General features: G+C 33.8%; 1 protein-coding gene across 1 annotated transcript in view; it reads right to left on the minus strand.

Moving 5' to 3' along the window:
* Positions 1–15,278: 15,278 nt before the first annotated feature.
* LOC149064575 (uncharacterized) overlaps positions 15,279–25,495 on the minus strand; it is a 32,842-nt gene continuing 22,625 nt past the window's right edge. Inside the window, exons 9-12 of the mRNA XM_089255443.1 lie at positions 24,779–24,920; positions 21,688–21,851; positions 20,714–21,587; positions 15,279–17,243 (exon numbers count right to left, since the gene is read on the minus strand). Of these exons, the coding sequence (XP_089111569.1) occupies positions 17,161–17,243; positions 20,714–21,587; positions 21,688–21,851; positions 24,779–24,920 (1,263 nt within the window). The 3' untranslated portion in view covers positions 15,279–17,160. The remainder of the gene's footprint in view (positions 17,244–20,713; positions 21,588–21,687; positions 21,852–24,778; positions 24,921–25,495) is intronic.

The raw sequence follows: 25,495 nt of genomic DNA on the forward strand, positions 1-25,495 counted from the left end.
AAAAATTATAAATAATATATACATACGATAAAATATTATACAATGCCCATAAAGAATATTATGGTTGTCTTATTCCAAGTATGGATAGCTTCTCGATTTACCCTAGCGTAAAACGTTTCGTAACTGATGATCATGAACTGTGTCCATAAATCATGCAAGAAATTCTGCAGTGATGCTGATTCCAGAACAGTGGAATAATGTAGCAAGCAGCTAAAATAAGTTATATATTATGATTATAAATTATTAAAAATTATAAAACCTTTCATTACTGATAATATAAAGTTTTAATAATTGATAATTATTACCCTATATGGGAGTATTTATGATTAAGTTGCAATCTGTAGCAGTTCACAGATCCAGGATTGATTATTTGGATGATTCGAATTTTGTGTGTGTGGATAATGTAACTTTTTTTTTAAAGTGACTTTGAACTTCGACTTAACCATGTTCGACTGTATATTGATATGCACCGATATAAATTCCGATAATTTTTGTCTCCCGAGGCTCTAATCTAGAAATCGCACATAGAAACTTTTAAGCGCAGACAGTAATTTTTATATTCGCCATAGACTTGGTCCCTGGAATTTGTTAAACGACAGATATACCAGCCGTATACCTAGAGAGAGAGAGTGAACATGTGGCTAGCTAACCCGAATGTTCGAAAGTAGGGCCCAATAGACTTGTATTGTTCCATATCCCTGATTTATTGTGACGGATCCACCTAGGGCAAAGCCGCTTGTAAGTTAAATGCAGCAACTCTTAATACAGCTTTGACCTAGGTTTGGTTATCAACCGTCCTCCCTTTTGATGTCATTTCAAGCGTCTTCCTACGTTTCGGAAAATTCGTCTTTTTGTCCTCCTTTTCCAGTTTCCGGAATTATTTTTCATTTTTTCTGGGGAAATTGACACAGAATTTTTTCTGTGTCTGCTTTTTTTAGCGGTTCTGTTTTAGAGTTGGGGAAAATTATTGTTGTGGCCGGTTTTATTGGTCGGAATAGTGGCGCCATCTATTGGGGAAATTGGGGTAAGTGATGTCACTAAGGATGCGTGCACAGACCATCATGGAGGAAAGAATAACAGGAGGTGACATCAGGAACGAAAATTGAAGCCGTTGTGGCAACCCTATGGGCTGACGAGTAAGCCCAAACAAACCGCTCTTTTCCCTATACTTAACACGTGTTTTGCCGGATCGAATTCTTTTAAAATATTAATAACTAAATAAATTTAAGCACCATGACCATTTAATGCGTCTTCAGGTAATCTACATGATCTAATAAAGGGGGGAAATAAAATCTATCCTTGTATAAGGGGTTGTTATATTTTTAATTTATTTTTGAAAGGGGAAGATCATTTTTCACTCTCAACTCGTCATAAGTTTTTAGTTCAGTGCCTTCAATTCATTTTAAAAATTTGATGCATCACATTAATGTCTATGGGAATATGATTAATTAAAATAATATGAAGCTGCAATAAAATGCAATTTCATAATTTTTTTCTTTTAACTGTTTATCTTGAATTTTTGTTTCGTTCATCATTATCATAGATCCGGGACATTTCGAAAGTGTTTGAGGCCCGTGGGCGCTCGTCTTAAGCTTTACATGAGAAACTTTGATTTCTGAATCAATCCTGAGGTGCTCGAGCACCTTCTGACAGTGCCGTAGCTAGGATTTTTGCCACCCGGGGCAAACAGCATTTTGCCGCCCCCGTGCCTCAAACATGGGCGGAGATCCAGGGGGGGGGGGAGCAAAGGTGGAGTCGACTGATCTAATGTATATATGAGCTGACATCATCATCATCGCGCCCCCCCCAACAATAATGACCTTGCCCCCCCCCCCAGACTTCCAAGTCAATCGCCGCCTATGGCCTCAACGTACTGGAAGTGCTCGAGCGTCGTCCGCCACTGTGTATTTATGGTTTTGCTGCCTGTAGGCTGTACAAATTTCGCCACCCTTCTTCCGTTCCACTCTCATATTCTTGAATACGTATTACTGGAAATATATGCCGCCCATCCGAACTTTCCGCTATGTAGATGTATTGAGAAAAAAATATTAAAAAATAAAAAACTTTTTTTTACGAGCCGCGATAAGTCATCTTTCTGGCCTATAGTGTTTGTAAAAATAATCTGAGCTGTTTTTTTTCCCTCTTCATTTTGTACCAATTACTTTGCTTTTAAAGTGGTATGTGTACGAAAATTTAACACAAAAAAGTTTCGAATTGAATTTGAAATATAAAATTGTGTCTGTGTTCGAGTTTTTGCCTGAATGGAGAAATATTTCTACAATATTTTAATATAAACAGCTGAAAGGCATTATATATGCTAATGTTTTGCATATATAATGTTTTTCGCAAAACAAGTCAGATTTTTTCAAACACCGCTTGTTCAAGTGTCTTTAAACATTGTATTTCTCTCAGCACTGAGGTATTACATGTTTTGGCATAATATTTTTAAAATTAAAATGCCGAGAAGAAATTTTGTGGCACGAGATATGGGTAAATTTTGGTTATTTTTGCAAAAGGTTCCATGTTGTTGAAGTTAATATTCGAAAACAAATAACAACTAAAATTATAAAAGCTCTCGTTCAATTGTATAAATATATCCAAAGAATTTGAGAGAAAAAAATCGAGTTCCTAAAGTGAATAGTAAATTTTTAAATGATTTTTAAAAACGGGGATGTTTCTCATAGGAAAGCATGGGAAGCCACGGTTTGTTTGGGCTTACTTGGTCCCTTTAATAGAGCGATCACTGGCTTCATCTGGCAACCCAGATTCCCCATGGTTGCGCTGGTGGCGTCACCTCCTGTTATTCTTTCCTCCATGACAGACCATAGGCAGAGATAGACTTGAAAGTTTGGAGGGCACGATGATGATGATGTGTCAATTCATATATACATATATGTAGACTGACCATATTTCCTCGAGAGAAATATGGGACATTGGGATTCCAAATACGGGGAAATACGGGACATCGCCAATTATCACCAAAAACGACGCCAAAACCAAACAAAGTTGCCAAATATTGTTGAAATTACGGAAAAATCACAATGGCGCAAATGGTGCATTACTGCAAATTGCAGTGGATTAAAATGTATTCCACGAAAAAAAAGAAGGTTCACCAAGGAAAATGTGGGAGATTGGTATTCTCATATATACATTTAATTATCATAAAATAATTTATGAGTTGAAAAATAATGTCAATCTTTGACTTCAATAAAGAATAAAAATTCAAGTAGGCTTCGTGTAAAATACGGGAAAAATCGGGACACTTTTGCCAAAAAGTCGGGACGGCCAAAAAAACAGAAAATACTGGGACTGTCCCGGGAAATACGGGACGTATGGTCACCATACATATATACATATATGTATACATTAGATCAGTCGACTCCACTTTTGACGCCCGTCAGTTAATAATAATACCCCTCGTTTTACAAAAATACTCCCTTAAAACATTGGAAAGGAGTGAAATTACTCTCCAAAATTATATTTTGGATAACACTGCACACAGCATGATAAATACCTAAGCTGACCATATACCTTTCATAGAAATACGGGATATCGCCAAAATAAGTTCTCAAGGCAAGTGACCAATTGCAGCCGAAAAGTTTGTCAAACGCAAGTGAAATTGTCAATTAAAGCCAAAAAAATTGTCAAAAACAAGTGAAGTTGGCACCTATCGCTGAAATTGCTGAAAAATCGCGAAAATGATGTATACTGAAAGTCTCAAAATTCAATTCATTAAAAAAAGTATGTTTGACAAATATATGATATGAATATATTTATTTGGTTATAATGAATTATGATAGTCATAATTATCATGATGCATGTATAACTCATGTCATGTAACTAATCGTAATTCTTGATTTCGAAAACTAAACTAAGCCTTTTTTGAAAATACACGAAAAAAACGAAACATTTTATAAAAGAAGTATTGGGACTTCCAAAATCACGGGAATATCCCATAAAATATTGGTCATATGGTCGCCTTTTATATGCAAGTTTCTGGCCCGTGGACGAAAAGGTCTGTGCGCCCCTGGCACGGCAACCACTAATCCCCCTTCAAAATGCCATATCTTTTTTAACAAAAAGTGGTCTTTCTTCCGATTCTCAGCAGGTGCACACTAAGGTGTTTTGGGAAAATTGCACCATTGATAAATCATCTCTCTACAAAATATCTGGGCTTGTCAATGCTAAAATAAGTGGCTTTTAAGAAGTCGAGATATCCCGTCTCAATGCCGCTTAACACTAGTTTTACCGGGCGGGTCATTTTGACCCATTTCGAAGTCCATGAGTGAAATTGTAGAAACCGTTCAGATTTTTTTACGTCACTTGTACTGACTTTCATTCAGTCAACGAGATGAGTACATATCGAAATTCGTCTTCTTGAAAGCTTTCTAATTTTGAAGTTCTCTATGTGGCGTACCTATCTATCGATACGGGTTAATGTGACGCATTAGTAAAATAAGCATTAACGTAACGAAATTGTCTGTTTATGCGCTACATATTTGTGTTAGAAGACCCTGATGCAGAGAAAAGATAAGCATAGAAAAAACAAACGAAAGTCAATCCGCGAATTGCTGTCTTAGGGTAAGCACTATGCAAATGAACGGAGCGTTTCCTTATTCTATGCAAATGATTTAGCAGAAATAAATGAATGGATTCTGTACAAAGAATGTACAGGATCAAATTCATACAGAGAAAGGATTTTCTTTTTTCAATTGGCCGAAGAACTTGCCGGCACAGAAAAAGACCAACAAAATATTGATCGTCCGGTGCCGAATACTCCACAAGGACGAAAGGAAAGACTTGCCAAATCGGAAATGCAACAGAAACAAAACTAACAACACCTGTTACAGAATATAAAAAGGCTGTTTACAGAAAATGTATTAAGTACGAAATTAAGTATATCTGTAAAACATGCGCGGAATAAATGTAAAGCATGTAAAACATGCTCGCGGAGGGGACATAAGCGCATATTAATAAGAGGTAAATATTTCGCAGTAAATTTTTTTCCTACAAAGGGGGAAAATTTCAAAAACGTATGTGGACGTCTGGTGGTAATACTATGTAAGTACCGCATTGAAAAGCCTTCTTCCAAACCGTCCACAACCTGGGGTATCGTCACACAGGCAAATGACTACCACTTTATCTGCAAAGAGGTAACTTAGGGCCCTTTCACACGGAGCGGATGCGGATCCGGAAGAAGTTTTAACCCATGGTTTGCAAATGAAGCCTTTCAGATGATGCGGAATGCGGCCCGCAACTCGGAAGTGTTCGTCAGGATGGGCTCCGCATCCGCACAAACAGGTTTTGTACATTAGGTTAAATGGGGGTATTCACACGACGCGGGTCCGGGCGGTACTCGCCCGGTAGATTGAAGTAAAATTGTAGTTCATCTGTTGTTTTCTAGATGAAAATTCAGAGAATACAAGAAATAATTCCAGCCCCATAAATAATTCCAGAAATTGATTTAAATTCAGAATTTAAAAAATGAAACTTTTTTTTTTTTAACCGAGCACAACTCAGGTCTAACAAAAATGAAACTACAGAAAATTTCAGAATTTCTTTCTAGATGAAAATGCTGAATTCCGGAATTTATGAAAGGAATTATTACTACTTTAATTGCGGCTCCTCGTGACCGTACCTGCCGCACACCCCTGAGGGCAGCTCTTCTCTAAGCTTGCCGTAAACACTATTAAAAACAGTCTAAGGTCTCTGTTGACACTGAAAAACACTGAAAGTCTCTGTTGATTAATAGGATGTGTACCCACACATACGTCTATCCCTCCGTTTCCTTCTAAGATAAAGGAGACATTAGCAACCGTAACTTCCTTTTTCCATACTTTACAATTTCATACCCTATAAATAACAAAATAAAACTGAACTAAATACTGTTATTAAACAAAGCTATCCACGTACGGCGTTCACTGGATGAAAACAAAATCAGACGAGATGCGGGCCAAACGTCCGCAAATATGTGCTCGTATGAAAAGATATACGGATCCGGACCCGCATCCACGTAGTGTGAAAGGGCCCTAAGTCAGAATAAATTACTATGGATCCTAATTGTTAATTTACACATAAATTTTGTGCACTAGTTCAGGTGCCACCATCTATCTGAAGATGAAACCGGCAATGTATTTAAGGGCTGCCTGCTCTCTGCTGAAAAACTTTTTGTCAAAGAAACACAGACTGTAATTTTCAAACAAGCATATAAAGGTGAAATATATGTGTATATATATATATATATAAGAAGGTAAAAGAAACAATCCTTATACGTGACGTGACTAGTTATTTTATTTTTTCATATCTAAATAGTGACCATCACGACGTAACACGGGGGAACAAACACACGTCAGATCGATCATCAAACTCAGACCAGCAAAATCCAAAATCACAAAAGTGGGGAGGGGGAAGGGAAGATAATTATTGAAAAAACAATTTTTCAAATCATTCTTTCAAAACAAGAAATGCTCTTCGCTCTTCCACCAAACATCTTTTTAAAGCATGTACGAAAATCTTCATTTCTTCTCAATACATACAAGATATAAATTTTGAAAAATTAAATAATAATCCACAACACACACTTTCTCTTATGGCATCAATGCAATGAACATACGATTTTGGATGTAAATGGAACAAAATATTTTACACGAGCAGACTACAAGAATAATGCCTCTCCATATATACACACATACGTAGAGTCACAAATTTCTTCTTCTCTCATACACCTATAACACACACAATATGCATTTTCTTACACAAAATAGACTGCTCTTATTATTGTTTTTTTTTTTCTACATTCCATTTGTGAATTTTGTAGAGTCATTAGGGTATTTACAGAAAAATGACTAGAATGGCTGAAATAAAAAAACTTCAGCACCATAATATTTTTCTTATGTATAACATGACTTAATTTCATATCAACTATAAGATTCATATACGAGACACACACAGTAGTCCCTAAAACAAAAATCATTCTCATGCCATATATTCATAAATAAAACTATTCTGAGAAACTTCAATTGATTACAATCACAGAAAAATTTAATCTTGAAATGTGAGAAAAATAACATGAAAGCACACAGTACCAAAATAAATACTAGAGAAGTTTGTAAATCAAATATAACAGTTAACATGACTTAGGACGTAATAACGTTTATTCAGTCATTAACCCATTTGCATCCCTCTTATACATTTGCTATCTTTTTAATATCAACTCGCATAAATGAGGCTGTGTACAAGATTATTCCAGGCTCTCTGATAAGGGACACACCATTCACGGATTATTCCGCTTAAGGATGTAAATAATATTATGAACATTAATAAAATCACTGAAATAGCAAGTGATGAATTAAAAGGAGGGCGGAACTTGGCTATTCAACTTGGATTCATTTTGCTGAAAACAAAGTTCTACAATTTAAACTTCCATGAAATCTGCACATAACCCAAACACATCAATATTCTTACTGTGATTTATTTTCATGTTAAATTTCTCTGAAAGAAAAAAGAAATCAATTCCTAATTGCTCTTCACATCCAAAAAAGGAAGCATTTTCCTATATATTTGAAGTTCCACAAAATAAATAAATTTAAACATGACTAAAACATCACAACCAAAACCAATGTGGAAGAATTTTGCAATTTTTTTCCTCAGGCATGTTCTTTTTTTTCACTGCTAACTAACTATCTCATAACAGAAGCTTATATTCAAAACAATCAAACAAACAGCTGTCATCACACCAAGATTAATCTGATTATTCTCAAAATTTGAATGCAAGTACAAGTTAATTTATCACTTTCAATACACAAAAAATATAAGGCAAAATAGTACATAACAGTTGACTGCATAAAAATGATCAACATGATCACCAACATTACACAGGGAAGAAAAGTTATCAGATTATTGTATTACAATAAAATCTCTCAACTGAGATGAAACACAACTGCAAAAGTTTTGAACAGAAAACAATCGTGAGCAATTTTATGCATAAGCATAAACATCCTATTGAAAAAAACATGTGCAAACTGTTGCTCCACAAAAACTGCCTAAAGCAATGTTCAACCTTTTTACAAATGTGGACCAGTGAAAATAGTTGACTGATTTCACACACCAGCGGAAATGGGATAAATAATCATTTTCAGATATGCTGATGTGGGGGACCCGAGTTAAAATCAATTACAGAGACAGTATTTTATTTATTAAACCTAAAATTGTGTAGTGGTTACATGAATTGGGTTAAAGAAAGATTGGAAAAACACTGGTCTAATGCATACTTGTATTGTGTATGCTTGTTCTTTTTTTTATTGGTCTAATGCATTAATTTTCAAACTTAAAATTCATGTCTGGTGTAGTAACATAATAGGAAATTTATAATTAATAACAAGGATTTAGCAACAGAAAGTAAAAAAATTTTTTAAAGGAGATTAATGCTGATCACACACACACAGTAACAGGACTAAACTCACCATCGAACCAGTTTTGTTCTCTATGAAAAAGCGTCCTGGCAATAGCAACACACAAAAACTCCTTCAAATAGCTCCTATATTAATTTTTTATATTGCGATCACTTCAAAATAAATTTGTTTCATTCCAGTTATGAATAATTTTCAACATTTTCACGAAATTACTTAAATCACATAGATCTTATATTACTACTACTAACATTCATGAAATAGGAAACCTTTTTCCTGAAGGCAATGAAGTCCTGTCTAGACGACAGAACTCCATGGAAATACAAACAAAGTCCAAGGGCTTTGTTAAATATAGGTTGGGAACCATTGCTTTACATCACAACAGCATGCCATGAAAACACTGAAAGTAGGACAAAAAGAGAATAATAGATGGGTGGGAAAAAAACATGTTTCAGGAGTTATTAAATCAGTCACGAAAAATTATAGCAAGTAAATTGCTTGATATATAGAGACTCAAAAAGTCATTTAAAAAAATATACAGATCTCAGGCAATGTGGTCTTAACACATGGCTCAGAGGCCTCAAGAGAAGAGGGGGGCCTTACAAAACTGGGATATAGTTGAAATTTTCAAAGAGTATCCATGTAAATTTGCCTAGTAGAGACAGAAAAATCACTTGGCCCAGGGCCCATGGTGCACTTAAGACGGCCCTGTCTGTCTCACTAAAATAAATAATTTTTTTCAAATTCCTTGTATTTTAAAGGACACCATTCAATAACGTATAGCATAATATATTTGCGTGTAATATACTTGATCAATCAATTCCAACCTAGCCTCATTTGGCCATATAGGTACATATATACAACATAAATAAAGATTTATTCAGTAACGATTTTCGTGAACAAACAACAAAGGGACAATAATATCAATTTGACTGTTTAAAAAATTTCTTGAGAGTAAAAAGCCCTCTGTTTATCCTCTGAAACCTCACAACAAAATAGAAACCAACAAACACAAAAAAAAAAAACAATGATTGGAAAAGTAATGTGCCAAGCTGATCGATAACAATATACAATAGGTAAAAATGTATGAATATAAAGATATAATTTCAACTTGAAAATAAAAGAAAAGTGATGGAATATGAAAACTTAAGAGATGAGCAATAACAGTGCTCCATCAATTCCATTAGACTCTGAAATATCAACCAAATTTAAAATTTCACACTATACATACATGTGTGGAGTCTTAAATTTCAGTAAAATGCATATATCATCGATTTTGAAAACACTTACAAAAGTACAAACAAAACATAAGCACATATATTGTATATAGACACACACACAAACAAATACACAACTGGTCTCAAGCTGGCTACTTGGATTCATATTTATTAATTAATATAATGATTTTCAAGTGAAGCCAGGCAAGTATATAAACAAGTGATCTCAGACTGCTGCCTTTCTCCCCATGCAATACATGAATTTTTCAATGAAGCTACAGAACCAGTAAATTAGTTATTAGATTCACAGGATCGAAAAAGTACTTCAATACAATTCCATTCAATTTACATACATCTGATGGGATAAGGCAATTTTTTCTAAAATCAGTTTGAATAAAAAGTTCACAATGTGTACTGTATTTACAGATATACGCGTACTGGTGTATTATATGATACACCACCTCTCTTTTCTTCAGCCTTTCACTTTAGAACATATTATCAGATGTATAATTTTTTTCTCATTGTCACATTTCTCATTTTTTCATGAATCTCCATTATAAAATATTCTACCGAATTTATTAAATTAAATATGGTATAATCTTTTTATTACTATATTTTATCCCAACACAGCTCTCACAAGCTTAGTCGGGATAAACCTCATTGATTAATTTCGTTTTGATTAAATTTTCACACAGAATATGTAAAAAAAATTTCATTTCATAATCACAGACACAATAGAACAATAAGCAGTAATGTGATATATACTTATACTATAACACATATCTTTACAGCAGAGGTTCCCCATTAGAATCTCTTCTACACAAGCTCACAAAAATTTTTAGCATACTTTTCCCACCTTGAAAAGGAAGCTAAGAGTGTTCATCAAGCTCTTCTGAATGTCTCTTAGAGATGCCATCATCACGGTAAATATTAAGGACACCTACATGTATGATTTGTTGATTCACTCCCAAAAATTTGAACTAATTGTCTAAAAATATATTGAAAGTTTGATGTTTTTAATTAGCAATTTTAATTAGGTTGGTGATAATTTTGTTTTTGGACATTTAGTTTTGAGAAAATAATATTTATTTATTTATATATTTATACATACAATATTGCTTGGCCGAGGCCTATACAAGGGAATGCGGTGAAGTTTGGCAGAGACGATAGATGTTACAAAGGAAATCAAAAACTGTCGCACAATCAATAATGTTTGATGGAAGGTTGTTCCAATTGGTTATTGTTCGAGGAAAGAAACTAAATTTGAAAAAATCTGTGGATGCAAAGATGGGTTTCAGTTTTTGTGAAAGATTAATTCTTTTTGAAAAGTATGAAGCTACAGTTAGAAAATTGAAAATGTCGATATGAAAATGGCCATGAAGGACTTTAAAAAAGGAAAGGTAATCGAGAGAGATGTCTATGGTCAAAAGCAGTTGCATATTGAGTTGGCGCTTGAGTTCAATGACGGAGGCGGAGGATGATCAACAGTTAAGAATGAAGCAGGTGGATTTATTTTGAATGGATTCTAATTTGTCTATGTTTAAGAGAGTATGGGGGTCCCAGATTTCACAGGCACATGAGAGTACAGGAAGAATGTAGGTTTGGAAGCAGAGATGTCTGAAACGATGGGTGGAGTTTTTAAGGTTTCGATGAAGAAAAACGTTTTTGGAGACACTTGTTAAAGACATAATCAACATGGAGATTCCAACGGAGGTCGGCAGAAAAAATTACACCCAAATATTCATTATTAGAAACTTCTGTGATTAAAGAGTTATTGATAGTGTAAGAAGAATCGAGGAAAAGTCTTTTGCGACTTATTTTCATAAAAACTGTTTTTGAAGAATTAAGGGGTAGTTGCCAGGACGAGCATCATTCTGATACAATTTTGAGATTATTTTGGAGAGAAGCCTGGTCAGATTAGTTGTGCACTGTTTGGTAGATGACGCAATCAATTGCAAATAGTCTGATATGGCAATTGATGGAATTAGGAAGATCATTTATATAGATCAAAAATAACAATGGAGAGAGGACCGAACACTGGGGAGTGCCAGACTTAACCTGGAGAAATGGGGAGTTCTGGTCCTTGAAGGAGACAAACTGGCTGTGGTTGGTGAGTCAAGCAAAGATAGTCATTTCAGTCCCAAACATCTTCACATCTTTTGGAACTGTCCAAGATAAACAGTTTAAAAAGTTCTTAATTTTCCATATTTTTTAAGCAGTTTCTGAACCTTCACTTAAAATTAATGAGTAATCTAAAACAGGTGTTTTAATAACAGAGAAATGGCAGAAGTCGAAAAATCACATATACAGTAGGACCCTGATTATCTGAGTTAATGTGAACTTGACTTACCTCAGATTCTCCTTTCACTATTTTATAGTTAAATAAAATAAAATAAACCATGGCCATAAATGGAAGAAATTATATCTATCTACAAGTTATTTTAAACTAATGTACAATGCAATAAAAAATATCAACTGAACACAATATAAAGTTACATGAAAATATTGTAATATATTAGTGGTTTACATTTCAAAGATTATATGCAGTACTTTGTAAGTCTTTCAATGCGTTGACCATGAAGCATTTTCAAATGCTTAAGGGATCACCATGGTGCTCAAGAGCAGCAGGTTTGAGATGTTTGTCTAGTCAGGAGCCTTTTAAACCTATTTTCTCATTGATCCCTTTCTCAAACGAAAAAAATTCTCCTTGGCAAAGCTAACCCATACGATCCTATGTTTTACCTGTAGCTTCTCCCATCCCCATGATCAGTTATATTGCCCTCTCCCAAGGGGCAACATTCACCATTTTGAGAAACACTGTTCTAAGTCTCTACCTTCACAACCTGGGCTATACAAATTTTAAATTTTTATCCTGTACTTCTGATTGCACGATTTTATTTCTCAAGCGTTGAATGGTTGCCTATGACTCAATATATCAATTCATGATTATGATATCATTTTACTTATTTCATATTTTAACCTTGTGATAATGTTACTGCTTTTTGACGTTGTTGCCTATTTTAGGGTATTGAAGAAATAATTGAAGTTTTAAAATAAAGAAACCCAGATTCGCCCATCCGTATGGAAATTGCTTTGATATCTTGCAAAAGGTCTGGGGTGGGGTGAATAATGGTCCACATGTTATGTTTATGAAACTTACAGCAAAATAAACCAATTTTTCATTTTGAATGTTTATGTTAATGTACTTCTATGCTTTCAAATTTATGGGAATGAAAATAAACAAATTCTATAAAAGTATTAACAACACATAATTCTCTAAACACAAAATTAAGCATTTGATTTCTTTGTTGCTCATATACCAAAACTCAAAAGAAAAAGCAATTTCATTTACTCAAACATGTTCATTATGATACTAATAGAATGATAATTAACAAAAAAAATTTATCTGAAAAAATGGCTAAAAATAAACTTGGCATTTGACATTAATATGTCAAATAAATGCCTGATTATGTCATTTATGGTCTGGCCATTTTCAGTTGACAAAAATCATTTTAATCAATTTTATCTTTTGGCCTTTTCCAGACGTTTCACACTCATTGAATTTCACAAATACAGCAAAAATTATTTCTTAATAATTCTTCACAAAAGAAGCTAGACAACTACTGTTTTATTCTAGTATCTTAGCCATGGATTCCTAAACATTTAATTTTCACAGCAATCCTGACCTTCTCATGGCATTGAAAAATGTCCACACAATGGAAAGTCACAGCCTTAATTAACGAATTTCAACATACAGTGATACCTTGCAACAATGATACTCGATATAAGGATAAATCCCTCTACAATGGTATTTTTTCCAGTCTGGTTTGATAATCCTCACACTCAAATGTCAAACTGCTACCTTTTGATATAACGATAATCCCACCACAACGATATTTTTTCTTGGTCCACAAAGTATTCTTGTATCAAGGTTTCACTGTAATTTTATGCCCAAAATATGTCGCCACACCCACGACCGATCTCAAATAAGCCTAAAGTGCCTTGGCTGACCGTTTAGAAGCCACTGACATATGCAAAGTCTAATGACCAAATCTAGCAAAATATATATATATATATATCTAAGATTTTAAATTGTGAGAATACATAATCATTCTAGAGCATTTATATAGATTAGAATGAAATAGAAATAAATGGTGAGTATATAATTACCAAGTAACACTAATATACACTTGTTTTCATGGATTTAGAGATGCATAAGAGTTAGAGTACACTAAAGATACAAGTTTCAAATTCTGTATTGAGTAAATCCATAAATTCCACAAAACATACTTTTATACAAGAAGAATTTATGTCATGCAAAATTTTAAATACTATAGACATGTAATTATTGTAAATAAATGTTGCAGCATCAAATATCTTAAACACTAGACCCCAAAAATATTCCATATTAATGAAAGAAACAGCGACAAAACGTGATCAGGATGAAAAAAAATATTGAATAACGAAACAAACACATATTTATCATTTTTAAACAATTTTAATTTTAAAAAATATGTTTTGTAAAATTTTAAAATTACAGAACAGTGAAAGAATCTGGTTACGTATACGTAATAAAGAATGGTACATATCCCTCCTTCTACCTTTAAAAGAGAGGTCCCCCATAGGGTTTAGTTTTGTAGTAAAAAGGCATTCCAGACACGTAGATCTACCAAAAATAATTGCAGCATATTAAATAAATCTTGGCAAAAAAAGAAAACTGAATCCAACTTGATTATGAATCAACACAGGAAAAACAATTTCAATTTTAAAGTTTTAGACCATTGTTGAATTGTGAGGAATCAGTTCCAAACAGCACAAAGCCAGTGAAAGCTATCATTGTCTCCAAAATTGCTTCAAGTGAGAAATAGAAACTTCAAAGACAAAAATCTGAATTTTTTTTTAGTTGAAGGTTAATTGCAAAAATTTTATCTTAACCAGGAGTTAATGATTTTAATGTTCAATATTGAAAAAGATTTCTTTTCTATAATTTTCTCACACCCACATATTCAATATTCATATTAAGTGAATTCCTCTTAACAAGGCTTGACTGCATGTATATGTTACAACAAATGCTGAAAGTCTGAGCACCTTCTGCAGTGGCTAACCAATTCCCAGTGACTCTGCAAATTGGCCGATGTATGAAGTGACTTTGCAAAGTGCCCAGACTCTAGACTTTGACTACGATATGGCACACATACTAATGTGGTAATCATTTTAAGCATTCATAAATCCTCAACTAATACATTATGCAATTTTCGCTTCTATTCGTTGTATTTTGCTACTTAATTTCTAAATTAATTGTTCACCATTGGCTTCATGAAAAGAAATGTAAAGAGACAGCAATATATAAAACTAACCATATCATTTAATAGAACCTCTTTACTAGCCAAACAGGGACCAAGGGTCAGCTGATTGAGATAAGACAGTTAAGTAAAAGAAATTGAAAATCAGCATATGTAGTGTACATTTGAACTTGTTGGTTCAAAATAATGCAATATTGTGATGCAAAAATATAATTAATAATTAGGACGTACTACCGATCAAGCATACATAAACCCACTATTTACTGCATACATACTGTGGTACATAGGAAATTAATATTTCATAATACAATTACATTAAGTAAGGGACTTTTTCAAATCAATTTTTTTTTGTAGGGAAATATCAAGTTAAAGGAAGGTCAGTTATAGCAGGTTCTACTGTACTTTGAAACAAAAAATTGGTGAATTATTTTAGGAAATTTTAAAAAATATTGAGGTTTCTCATAACATAATCAACACTTTAAGAATTTATCACTTACTTATTTAGTAACCTATACCAAACTGCTAGAATATAAATAAAAATTCAAAGAAAAGATACCATCAATTGAAAAAAGTAGGCTATAATAAAATTATCTGGTTCTTAATATATAAATCATGATTCTTATTTTTAAAAAATCTACCTTGGAGAAAAACTGTAGTGTCTAGATTTTATAAGAAAGGGAGAGAGAATGACTAGTTACTCTACTAATCGATGAATAAATTGCATTTAAATCAGTAAAAGAAATCTATGTGACACACAAGATTGTTTTCAAGTATGTTTAAAAGATCTCAATCTTATTTAAATACAGAAATGTAGCTATGTAAGATTAGACTTACAATGGAAAATACCAGGTATCATAATTGTGTTATATAATTCAAATAATCGTCTTTGAAAGGAGAACTAACTTATTTTTCATACCATAAATTCTATGAATATAATAAAATGAACATTCACTTGCAAAAAATTTAAAGCAGTAAATGCCTGTGACTGACTAAAATACATAGATATTAAATAGCTATAAAGAAATAAAAAAGCAAAACATGTTTGGTGCTTCATAAGTTAAAAAACAATCTATATTCTAAAAATAAATTTACATAATCTATTTCCTCATTAATTTAATGTGAATCAAGTATTAAATAATTAATGTGATTTAGCCGCACAACACAATATAATAATATGCAGTTACAACTCCTTTTATCCAAAGTAAACGAGTGGTAGGCCGAGGCTTTCCTGATTATTATAACCTGCATTATTTAAAGATATGAGCACTATTAAAGATTGGATATGAGTAAATACCTCCATGTTTAAACATAGTAAAAATTTTTTTTATTTGTGCAGTTTTACATGAATCTAAAAAAATTGGCAAATTTTTTGCTATTTCTTTGGGCGCCCTGCAAGCCTACACATATCCTTTGCATATGTGCATGTAAAAAAAAATATTTTGGTTGTTTTGGATATATAGGAAATTTCACTGGATAATATTTTGAAAGATCTTCTGAAAATTTGCAATATTAATTTTTATACTGATTGAAAACAAAATTGTTTCAAAATAATGAAGTTCATCTTCCTTAAAATTTGAAAAGAAATTCAGACAATCAACAGATTTGCCTGCAAAACCCCAGAAGGGAAAATAAATATAGCACCCTAAAAAATTAACAAAAACTTCGTATAAAATAAAATCTTTCTTCTGTTTCCTATAAAATGATTGCACTCAATGAAAATCTAAAACTTATTAGGAAAACAATAATGCTCATTGTGTAAACGTGAGACATAAGGACACTAAAACATCTAATATGTTTGTATACCACAACAATGTGCTTACTAGTAAGAATCACGAAACATACAGTTATAGTGCACAATATGTATAATACATAAAAGCATACATGCTCACAAGCAAAACAATGAAACATAAAAAAATTAAATGAACGTTTTTTCAAGACTAACAGGTATCATACTAGACAGAAAATTATTAGATTCTAATAATACAGAAAAACTGATCAGTATCATACATAAAATTATGTAACACTCAAAATGATTTAAATGCGTAAAACTGGGTATCACAGGGTTTGAACATGTGCAATCTACTGTCGAATTCAATATGCATGTACTAAGATGATGATTCAGATAGCACTAAGAGAATGATACTGATCACACAATAAATACTGGCTGAGCAACAAGATAGGCATTCTGTGAGGGTTATTAAACATTCGGTAGTGATAGGTGACAATCTGGTATTAATGCACCATATACAGAGAATGAGAAGATTCTGGAGATGACACGGAAGGACCAACTTCTTCCATAGCAGGCTGAGGAAAACCTAGCAATTGTCAAAAATATATTATTTTTACCAGCAAGATAGAAAAAAAAAATTAATGAAGGGATTTGTTGATCCCTTCAATAAAAGACCAGTAAGTATATATATATATATATATATATAAATGCTGTAGAGAGTTCAAATACAGGTTTTATTTCAAAAAAAAAATTTTAGTGGAAGTTTAAATTAAAAAAGAAAGGATCCCAATAAAGAATACTGAGTGAATTACACAGCAGAAAAAAGGACACTCCTAAGCATGTTATCAATAATCACTATAGCACTTTATTAATTTCAATGGCTTTCATTAGCATGCAGTCGTGCATTCTAAATGCAAATTTAATCAAGCAATTTATACCAGTAAAAGAGTTCCCCCCCCCCCCAAAGTGTGCAATGCTACAATACAGGGCCGGAACAAGAGAAGGGCAACTGCACAAGGCAACAAAATTTAATGAGCGGCAATTTTAGGTGGGAACAAAGAACACTGTTATAAAATTATCTAATCTTAAAGTTGTGGGGCCAGCAAAAATCCTAATTATGGCCCTGCTACAAGGTACCTGCATTTTTTTAAATGCTAAAAGTGCTAAAGTTGTTACAATAACATCCTCATGGTTAGTGTACAAATTTTTTTTTACAAAACATGCTATGCCAGTAAAGAATATAAAACTCCTAACATGAATAACAATATTATAAAAGCATCTGGAATAAAAACATTGAGCGATTGAATTAAATTTTGATTGATAACAAACTTCTACAAAGGTGTACGTTTTAATGGTTAAAAATGCATATAGAAAACAACAAATGTCACAATGAAACATCTTTTTTTCTGATATTTATATAAACATATGTAGACACTATTTCAGGATGCTTCATATGTGTGCACAATCTCTATGAAGGTCATCTGGACCACTGCTGTCTTCATAGGTACAATTCATTTTTTGGTTGAATCAGGTAGTCTGGAACATTTGTCTTTTTTAAATTTAAAAGCCTCAAGAAGATGAAAAATCATAAAATTTCAATTAATTGAGATAGTTTCGGTGTAATCACATCTCAAAGTAGTTATATGGTCACCATGACTGCTTCCACCATTTCAATAATTTAATATTAAAATTCTGGAGTTTTCTCGCAAGTTGAAAGTTATCTTACATAAGTGTCTACATGTTTAGATTCTTAATTATATCTGAACATACTTGATAAAAATATAAATATAATTATTTATTAAAAATGAGTTGTTATTTTAGCAAAAACGTTAATTTAATATTAACACTAATATTTCCTTCAAATTACCCTTCTTTATATACATATATCAAACAATATACACTGCTGGCCACCCAAATTGCAACACCAAGAAAGACAAGAGATATCACAACAATATTTATTTTGTAGATAACATGTTGACCAAGCATCAAATGATTAAATTTATAGACTTCTGTGAAGTGTGGTTCCTGCCAAAATCAGTAGCCAGAGTGGCCGCCATTGTTGGAGATCACCGCTGCCACACGCCTCGGCATTGATTCAAAGAGACTTTGGATGTGTTCTTGGGGTACAGCAGACCAAGCAGCTTCCACGCGTTGCGAAAGTTGATCTGGTGTGACAGCTGGGGATGTAATCTGGGTCAATCGTTGAGCAACCATGGACCACATGTTTTCTACCGATGAAAGATCCGGAGAGCGAGCTGGCCAGGGAAGCAATTCAATCTGGCAATTGACGAAGAACCTTTGGACAATGCGTGCCACGTGTGGTCGCGCATTATCCTGTTGAAATATGGCTGTGGGCAAGCCCTGAAGGTAAAGAAGGACAACTGGCTCCAACACCTCGGAGATGTAGCGCTGGCTTTTTAAAGTACCGGCAATGAATACTAGAGGAGTGCGAGAGTGATATCCAATACCGCCCCATACCATAATACCCGGTGCAGGACCAGTGTGGCGGTGCATAACGCAGCTGTTCAGCATCCTCTCTCCACGGTGTCTCCAGACTCGAATCCGACCATCGTGGTGTTGCAGACAGAAGCGTGACTCGTCAGTAAAGACAATTTCATTCCATTGTGCCGTCCACATCCTTCTTTCATTGCACCATTGGCGGCGGAGACGTCTGTGGTTCTGCGTCAAGGGTAGACGAAGCAATGGACGTCTTGCGGACAGACCACTCTGCTGTAAACGGCGTCGAATGGTGCGCGCAGACACTGGATGATGAAGTACAGACTGAATGTGCTGTGCTATGGTTTGTGATGTGGCTGAGCGATCCGTCACTGCCATACGCACAATACGCCTGTCATTACATGAAGTGGTGCACTGAGGTGGATACGATCGAACACGTTGGTTCCTTCGTACCCTCCTGCATCCAACGATCACATATCCGCATTACAGTTGTTTGGTTTCGTCCAACACGACTACCGATTTCCCTGAAAGATAATCCACAATCTCGGTAGGCCACTATCCTTCCTCTGTCGAACTCGGATACTTGATCAAAAGATGGTCGCTGTTTTCTACGAGGCATAATTGATCGTTTTTTTGAAAAAAACACAATTGCCGTACTTCAAATCATCGAAATCTCCAAGCCTTAAATAGAGCTTTGAAGTGGCGCCACAGGCACGCGTGATGTGCCATCTGCGCTGAAATTCTAATCATTTGCATATCTCACCTCCGCTAATGCATGTTGTAAATTTCATATTATTTGCATGCTTCCTTCAGGGTGTTGCATTCACGGTGGCCAGCAGTGTATTTAATTTTATTAATCACATATATTTTTAGTAAATGCTAACTTACGAGTTGAAAAGTAAGTTATGAGTTAGTATAAAAACATTATTATCCATTAGTTGGCAGCATATGTTTTTTCTATTTTTGCAATTGACACCTGAAAGTCTCATTTCAATGGGAATGAATTTAGGGTCAATTATATTTTCTTGAATTTAGCCTCTTATTGTTAATGCATTTGAGAAATAAAAAATACTGCAATATTTATTTTAACAGAAGTCAGGTAATTAGAAATGTCCTTATCAGGTCAAAAATAAATTAGTCTGTACAAATTGCTTTTACCTGAAAAATATACAATTGCTAATTAATGCAAATTTGCTCTTTTAAATACTATCACATTTATGTACAAAAACTAAAGCTGATTATAACATTTCCTAATTTCTTAACAATGCACTTATCTATTTGGCTATAGCCCTGGGCTGCCAGGTATAGAACCCCTACAATTTGACAACAGAAGGATGTGGCAACTCCCAAAAATATCACTCTTGGCATAGAGCCAAACAAATGAAATTCCTACAAGACCACCGCCGCTCCTTAGCCGAACACATATCCACAATGTTCACATTTCCATGTTATGTGATTTTAAGAACAAAGTATGTGATTATCTTCTTCTCAAAATCATAACAAAATATCTTGGGTATGAAATTTACTGATTAGAAAATATAAAACTATTAACATAATAAGAAAAAAATTTAACGCTATTCCTAGTAAAAATCCACTTACTAAAATTTTCATACAGTCTTGTGGGAGAGATGGGCATAGAGCTACAAAGATCTAATCCTTCAAGAGCTTTGCAACATTTGATGTTATGGGCTTTTCTGAATACATGGGGTTCTGTAGAAGAAACAGTAGGTGAACTGAGTCTTCTCTCTTTATTTTCTCCATGAGCAAGTTCGGTTGAGCTCTGAGAAATCAAGTTCAGAACTAGATCTTTTCTTTTTCCATAAGGACTTTTTCCTTTAGTATGAGAGGTAACTGCAGAATCAGCCATCTTTATTGCACTGCTATTTAATGGTGAATCTAAACCAGGTGAATGTTGGCACTGCTTTGAATAATACAAAGAAACATCACTTGATCGCCTTTCATCATGAACAGAAAGTTCTTTCTTGCTGCTCTTTTCTGATTCAGGTATAAATACATCATTTGAATCATCATCATCATAGTAATCTAGTGAATCTGGATCAAAAGGAGGAGCATCTACTTTGGCAGAGCTTAAAGGCAAAGCTATACCTCCATTTCGTCCAAGAGACTGATCAAGTTTATTTATAGGTACTGTAGTCGAATTCACCTTATTTTGTGCATTCATATCATTTTTCAATTTGATTTCCTGTGGCAAACTGACAGGCGAAACTTGGAAACGTCCTTTTCTAATTAAATTCTTATTCGCAATCATTATGCTAGACAGCTGTGGACTATCGTCTTGCTTGAGTTCTTGCGGAGAAGCAATAGATGACGGGACAACTCGCGAGAATATTCCATTGAAGAGTGTTGATAAGTATATATCTTGTGCTGGCTTAAAACGATATTCTTCTTTGTTCCTGTTACAATATTGGTTAATCGACTGAATTTCAGCCATTCTCTCCTTTACTGGTTCTTCCTGAGAAAAGAAATATTGGCATTAGAACAGATCTCAGCACATAAAATTTTATAATACCCAGAACAAGTGAATCTATTAACTTTTGAAATTGCATACTTACTAAATCCATAGAGGTTGGATCAACATGGAGACAAATGACACTGTGATTGCTTGCCATTGCAGCAGACAATGCTTTTATTCCTGGTAGTGCAATATCATTTCCTCTCAGGTCAAGTTTTTGAATAATGCTACTGCTTGATATGTACTCTGCCAAAGCAACAGCACCTGTTCAACAACAAATCAAATGTGATAGGTTTAAAAATTTCATAGAAAATAAGACAAAATTATATTTGAGAGAAAACAAATTATTGTATCACACCAAAAATACAATTCAAGCTTCATATAAATATAATATATGTAATTAAATTTACACTCAATGTGTAATATTTACTCAGCAGAAATTTCATACCTTAAGGAAAATTATTATTCCTGAAAAAAAAACAAATAATAGAAACATTTGAAAACAGGATAAAAACTACACTTGAATTGAAATTCATTGAAAATATCCCAAAAAAACTAAACAACTTAATACAGTAAAAACTCTCTTTTGTGGTCACCGGCGGGACAAAAAAATATGTCCATAAGAGAGGGGTGACCAGTAAATTTACTAATTTACTTTGAAATGCATGCTTTCATTATACAAGGGAACATTGTTAGTTGGCCGTAAAAGAGGGTGACCCCATCTGAGAGGGGTGTCTTTTAAGAGGAGTTTTACTGTAGTAATAATAATCTTTAATTTCCATTGGTTGCACAAACCTTTGGCAATAGTTGCAACATAAATCAGACATTGATTAATCATAAACAACCAAATATTGTAATTAGACTATTTTTTCTTTTATTTAATACAGTATTTAAAGACTGTTGCTTTCAGAACTTTTTTCATAAATGTTATTAATCACATTTCAACTTTTCATACTTTAACAACTTTTTCTTCTCATTTAGCATGAAATAATGAGTGTTTCAAAATTCATGCACATCATAGCTTATGAGTGTTGTTTAAATGAACATGAATTGTTCAAAAAAATAATTGATTAAAATTATGAATTGAAACATTACTTTGAATAAAAGTTGAAAAAAGACTTTGAATTTGCAACAAATGTTGGAAATGCTGGCTTTTTTCATAGACAGATAGGTGCATCTGTTTTACTAGATTGCTTAAGAATTCATAAACCCTGCAAGAATTAATGTTTGATATTGCATTAATGATGTTAGTCTTCAGTTCATCCATTGTGTGTGGATTATTTCAGGATGTCAACTGGTCACTGTGGTGGTCAAGTAATAGTGACTGACTTGCATCACAAGGACCCAGGTTTGAACTCCACCGTCAGTTACAATGCTGGTTGGTTTTCTGTGGTTCCCAACTTCAAGGTGCAAATACGAGCCAATCTTCACATTAAAAAGTCTTGCAACAGAAAGAAGCAGTCCTACAATGATATAACAAGGAGTATCGTTCATCGCTGCCCATCAGTGAAATACAGAGGTGATTAAGGTCAGTTAAGACCCTGGGCACAGAAGAAAACATTTGGCTCTTTAAATTAGAAAAAAGTGTTAAGTTGGAGTTGATTGGAGTTTGGGGGCCCTTTAGACGTCTGTGCTTGATGCCTCCACTGTTAAATCTGCCTCTTGTGAAATGAAATGAGTAATAATGTCTGTGTATACTTTGGGTTCAACAGTGAAATAAAAAAAAATAGGCCCCACAATTCAACGGCATGATACAGTGCATCAAACGCTGATTTTTTTTCATCTCATGTTCTTTTTTCCTTTTTTTTTTTTTCATCATGGCAGCTCTTGAACAATATGAGGGTTTGTAAGGAACCAATACTAGCTGTTCTGGCTGTTCACATATTCACTCAGATGGAGCCATGCCTCATTAGTAAAAAATACATAATCCAATTTTGACATTCCATGTTTGTGAATAAATGATCGAAACCCCTGCAGATAGTAAATCGTTTCTCAAAATCAGAAGACAAATTCTTGGGACACTTGAACTTTATAAGGCCCAAGCTTTAATATTTTTTTTTTTTTTTTTTTTTTGCGGTGCTCCATACTGCAGGGACGCAAGTGCTACTCATCTATTTTGGAGCAGTAAACTTTCATTTTTGGAGCAGATATCTTGAAAATGGAGCAGGAGTAAAAATGAACTGTATCTGCAATATAAGAGGTGATTTTTCTTTAAAATGCTGAAAGTTTTGCCAAAAATGGTTAGAACAGATTTTACATAGAATTTTCTTCACAAATTAAAGTCCATTTTAAATTTTTCTGACGTATCTGTCACTGCTAAAGTATGCAATACTGAAATGACAAAACCAATTATTTGACTTTTTCAAAACACACATGCATGCTGAAAGCTAAAGTCATGAATTTCCGCACCCCACTTTCCCCAACAACATATACATAGCACAATAAAAAAAGGCACTCAAAAATTTTATTTTTTGTGATTTTCAAAAAATTTTAAAGTAATTTTAACACCCCCTCCATACACACCGGAACATAGGAGTTCAGACCACCTAAGTCTCCCACCCCTAAGGAACTTTGAGAGAAAGCAGAGGATCTCAAATAATTTTTGTGAACATTCAATGCAATCCATCTCTGCATATGCCTTTTCATGTAATATTTTCAGTTGTCTGGAAATCCTAGACCCAGGGTTGCAGCGTGCCTTCTCAAGGCCCAGAGGCAGACATTTCCCCCCACCGAAAGGGATACGAAAGATTATAAAGTGAAATTAGTGTACATTTTCTGTGGGGCTCCATGAAGGTTGGGGCTCCCAGTTGCCCCAGCTTAGTTACAAATAATTCTTATGGAACATATAGTGTCATCTAGTGTGCCAGAATTTAAAAATCAAAACGTTTTGTGCAAAATTATGTACACTTGATTGCTAAAGTGCATGAATTTTAAAGCAACCTGTATAATTTATTAGCTTCATCTTAATAAAGAACTATATGATAAAATTTTTCATGGTGCAACATATTTACTAAACTAAATACCTCAGAAAAATTGTTAGTTTTTTGTGTGGGTTTTTTTTTTTTTTTTTTTTTTTCAATTTTTTCCATATCACTACAGTTATGTTTTGAGAAAATAAGGCATAATATAATAAATAAATAATTTTGTAAGGGAAAGGTCTTATTATAATTTGAATAATGAGAGGTCCTCACCAGTAGCTGTGATTTTGCAGTTCTCCAACTCCACAATTTCCAGAGTTTGGTTGCATATAAAACTTTGTTTGAGTTCTGTAATGCCAGAGCTGGTTATCTCATTACTTCCAAGATTGAACCTTTTTAGAGTTCTTGCAGAGTTCTTTAATTAGTGAAAAAAAACCCTCAATATTACAACTGAAATATCAACAGAATATCAAATATGTATATGATCAATCTCATAATTTGAAAATTTATATGATTGAGGACTGGTAAAAACTGTTGAACAATTTTCCATATATTGGCAGAAATGAGAAAAATACTGTATTTTAATGTGTATTAAGACCTCCTTTCTGTCAAAAATTGGGTTCCAAAGGGGGTGGGTTTCTTATACATGGATAGTAGAATTGATGAAGAGCAAATGGATGCAAGATGGTGAATCCAACCTAACGGAAAAGTCAGGAAGCCAACATTTAGTGACATTTGCAGCTGAGTGAAAAAGTCATGGAATGGTGTGAAGCAGTGCCATCTTAACACATAGGCCTCCCGGGCACGGAACGGGGGCCTCACAAAAATGAGAACTGGTTGGAATTTGAGAAATTTCCAGGCAGGGCCTCAGAAAAATCACTTGGCCAGGGGGCCCATGATGGTCTTAAGATGGCCCTGGTGTGAAGAAAGAAGTGATTGTAAAGGCTTTTGAAAAGCGCAACACAGATGATACTAAGGATAATACAATTT

Source organism: Pholcus phalangioides, unplaced genomic scaffold, assembly GCF_987345545.1.
Source record: "Pholcus phalangioides strain wild (caught in Gottingen) unplaced genomic scaffold, Ppha-v1.0 ptg000042l_1, whole genome shotgun sequence".
NCBI classification, from domain to species: Eukaryota; Metazoa; Arthropoda; class Arachnida; order Araneae; family Pholcidae; genus Pholcus; species Pholcus phalangioides.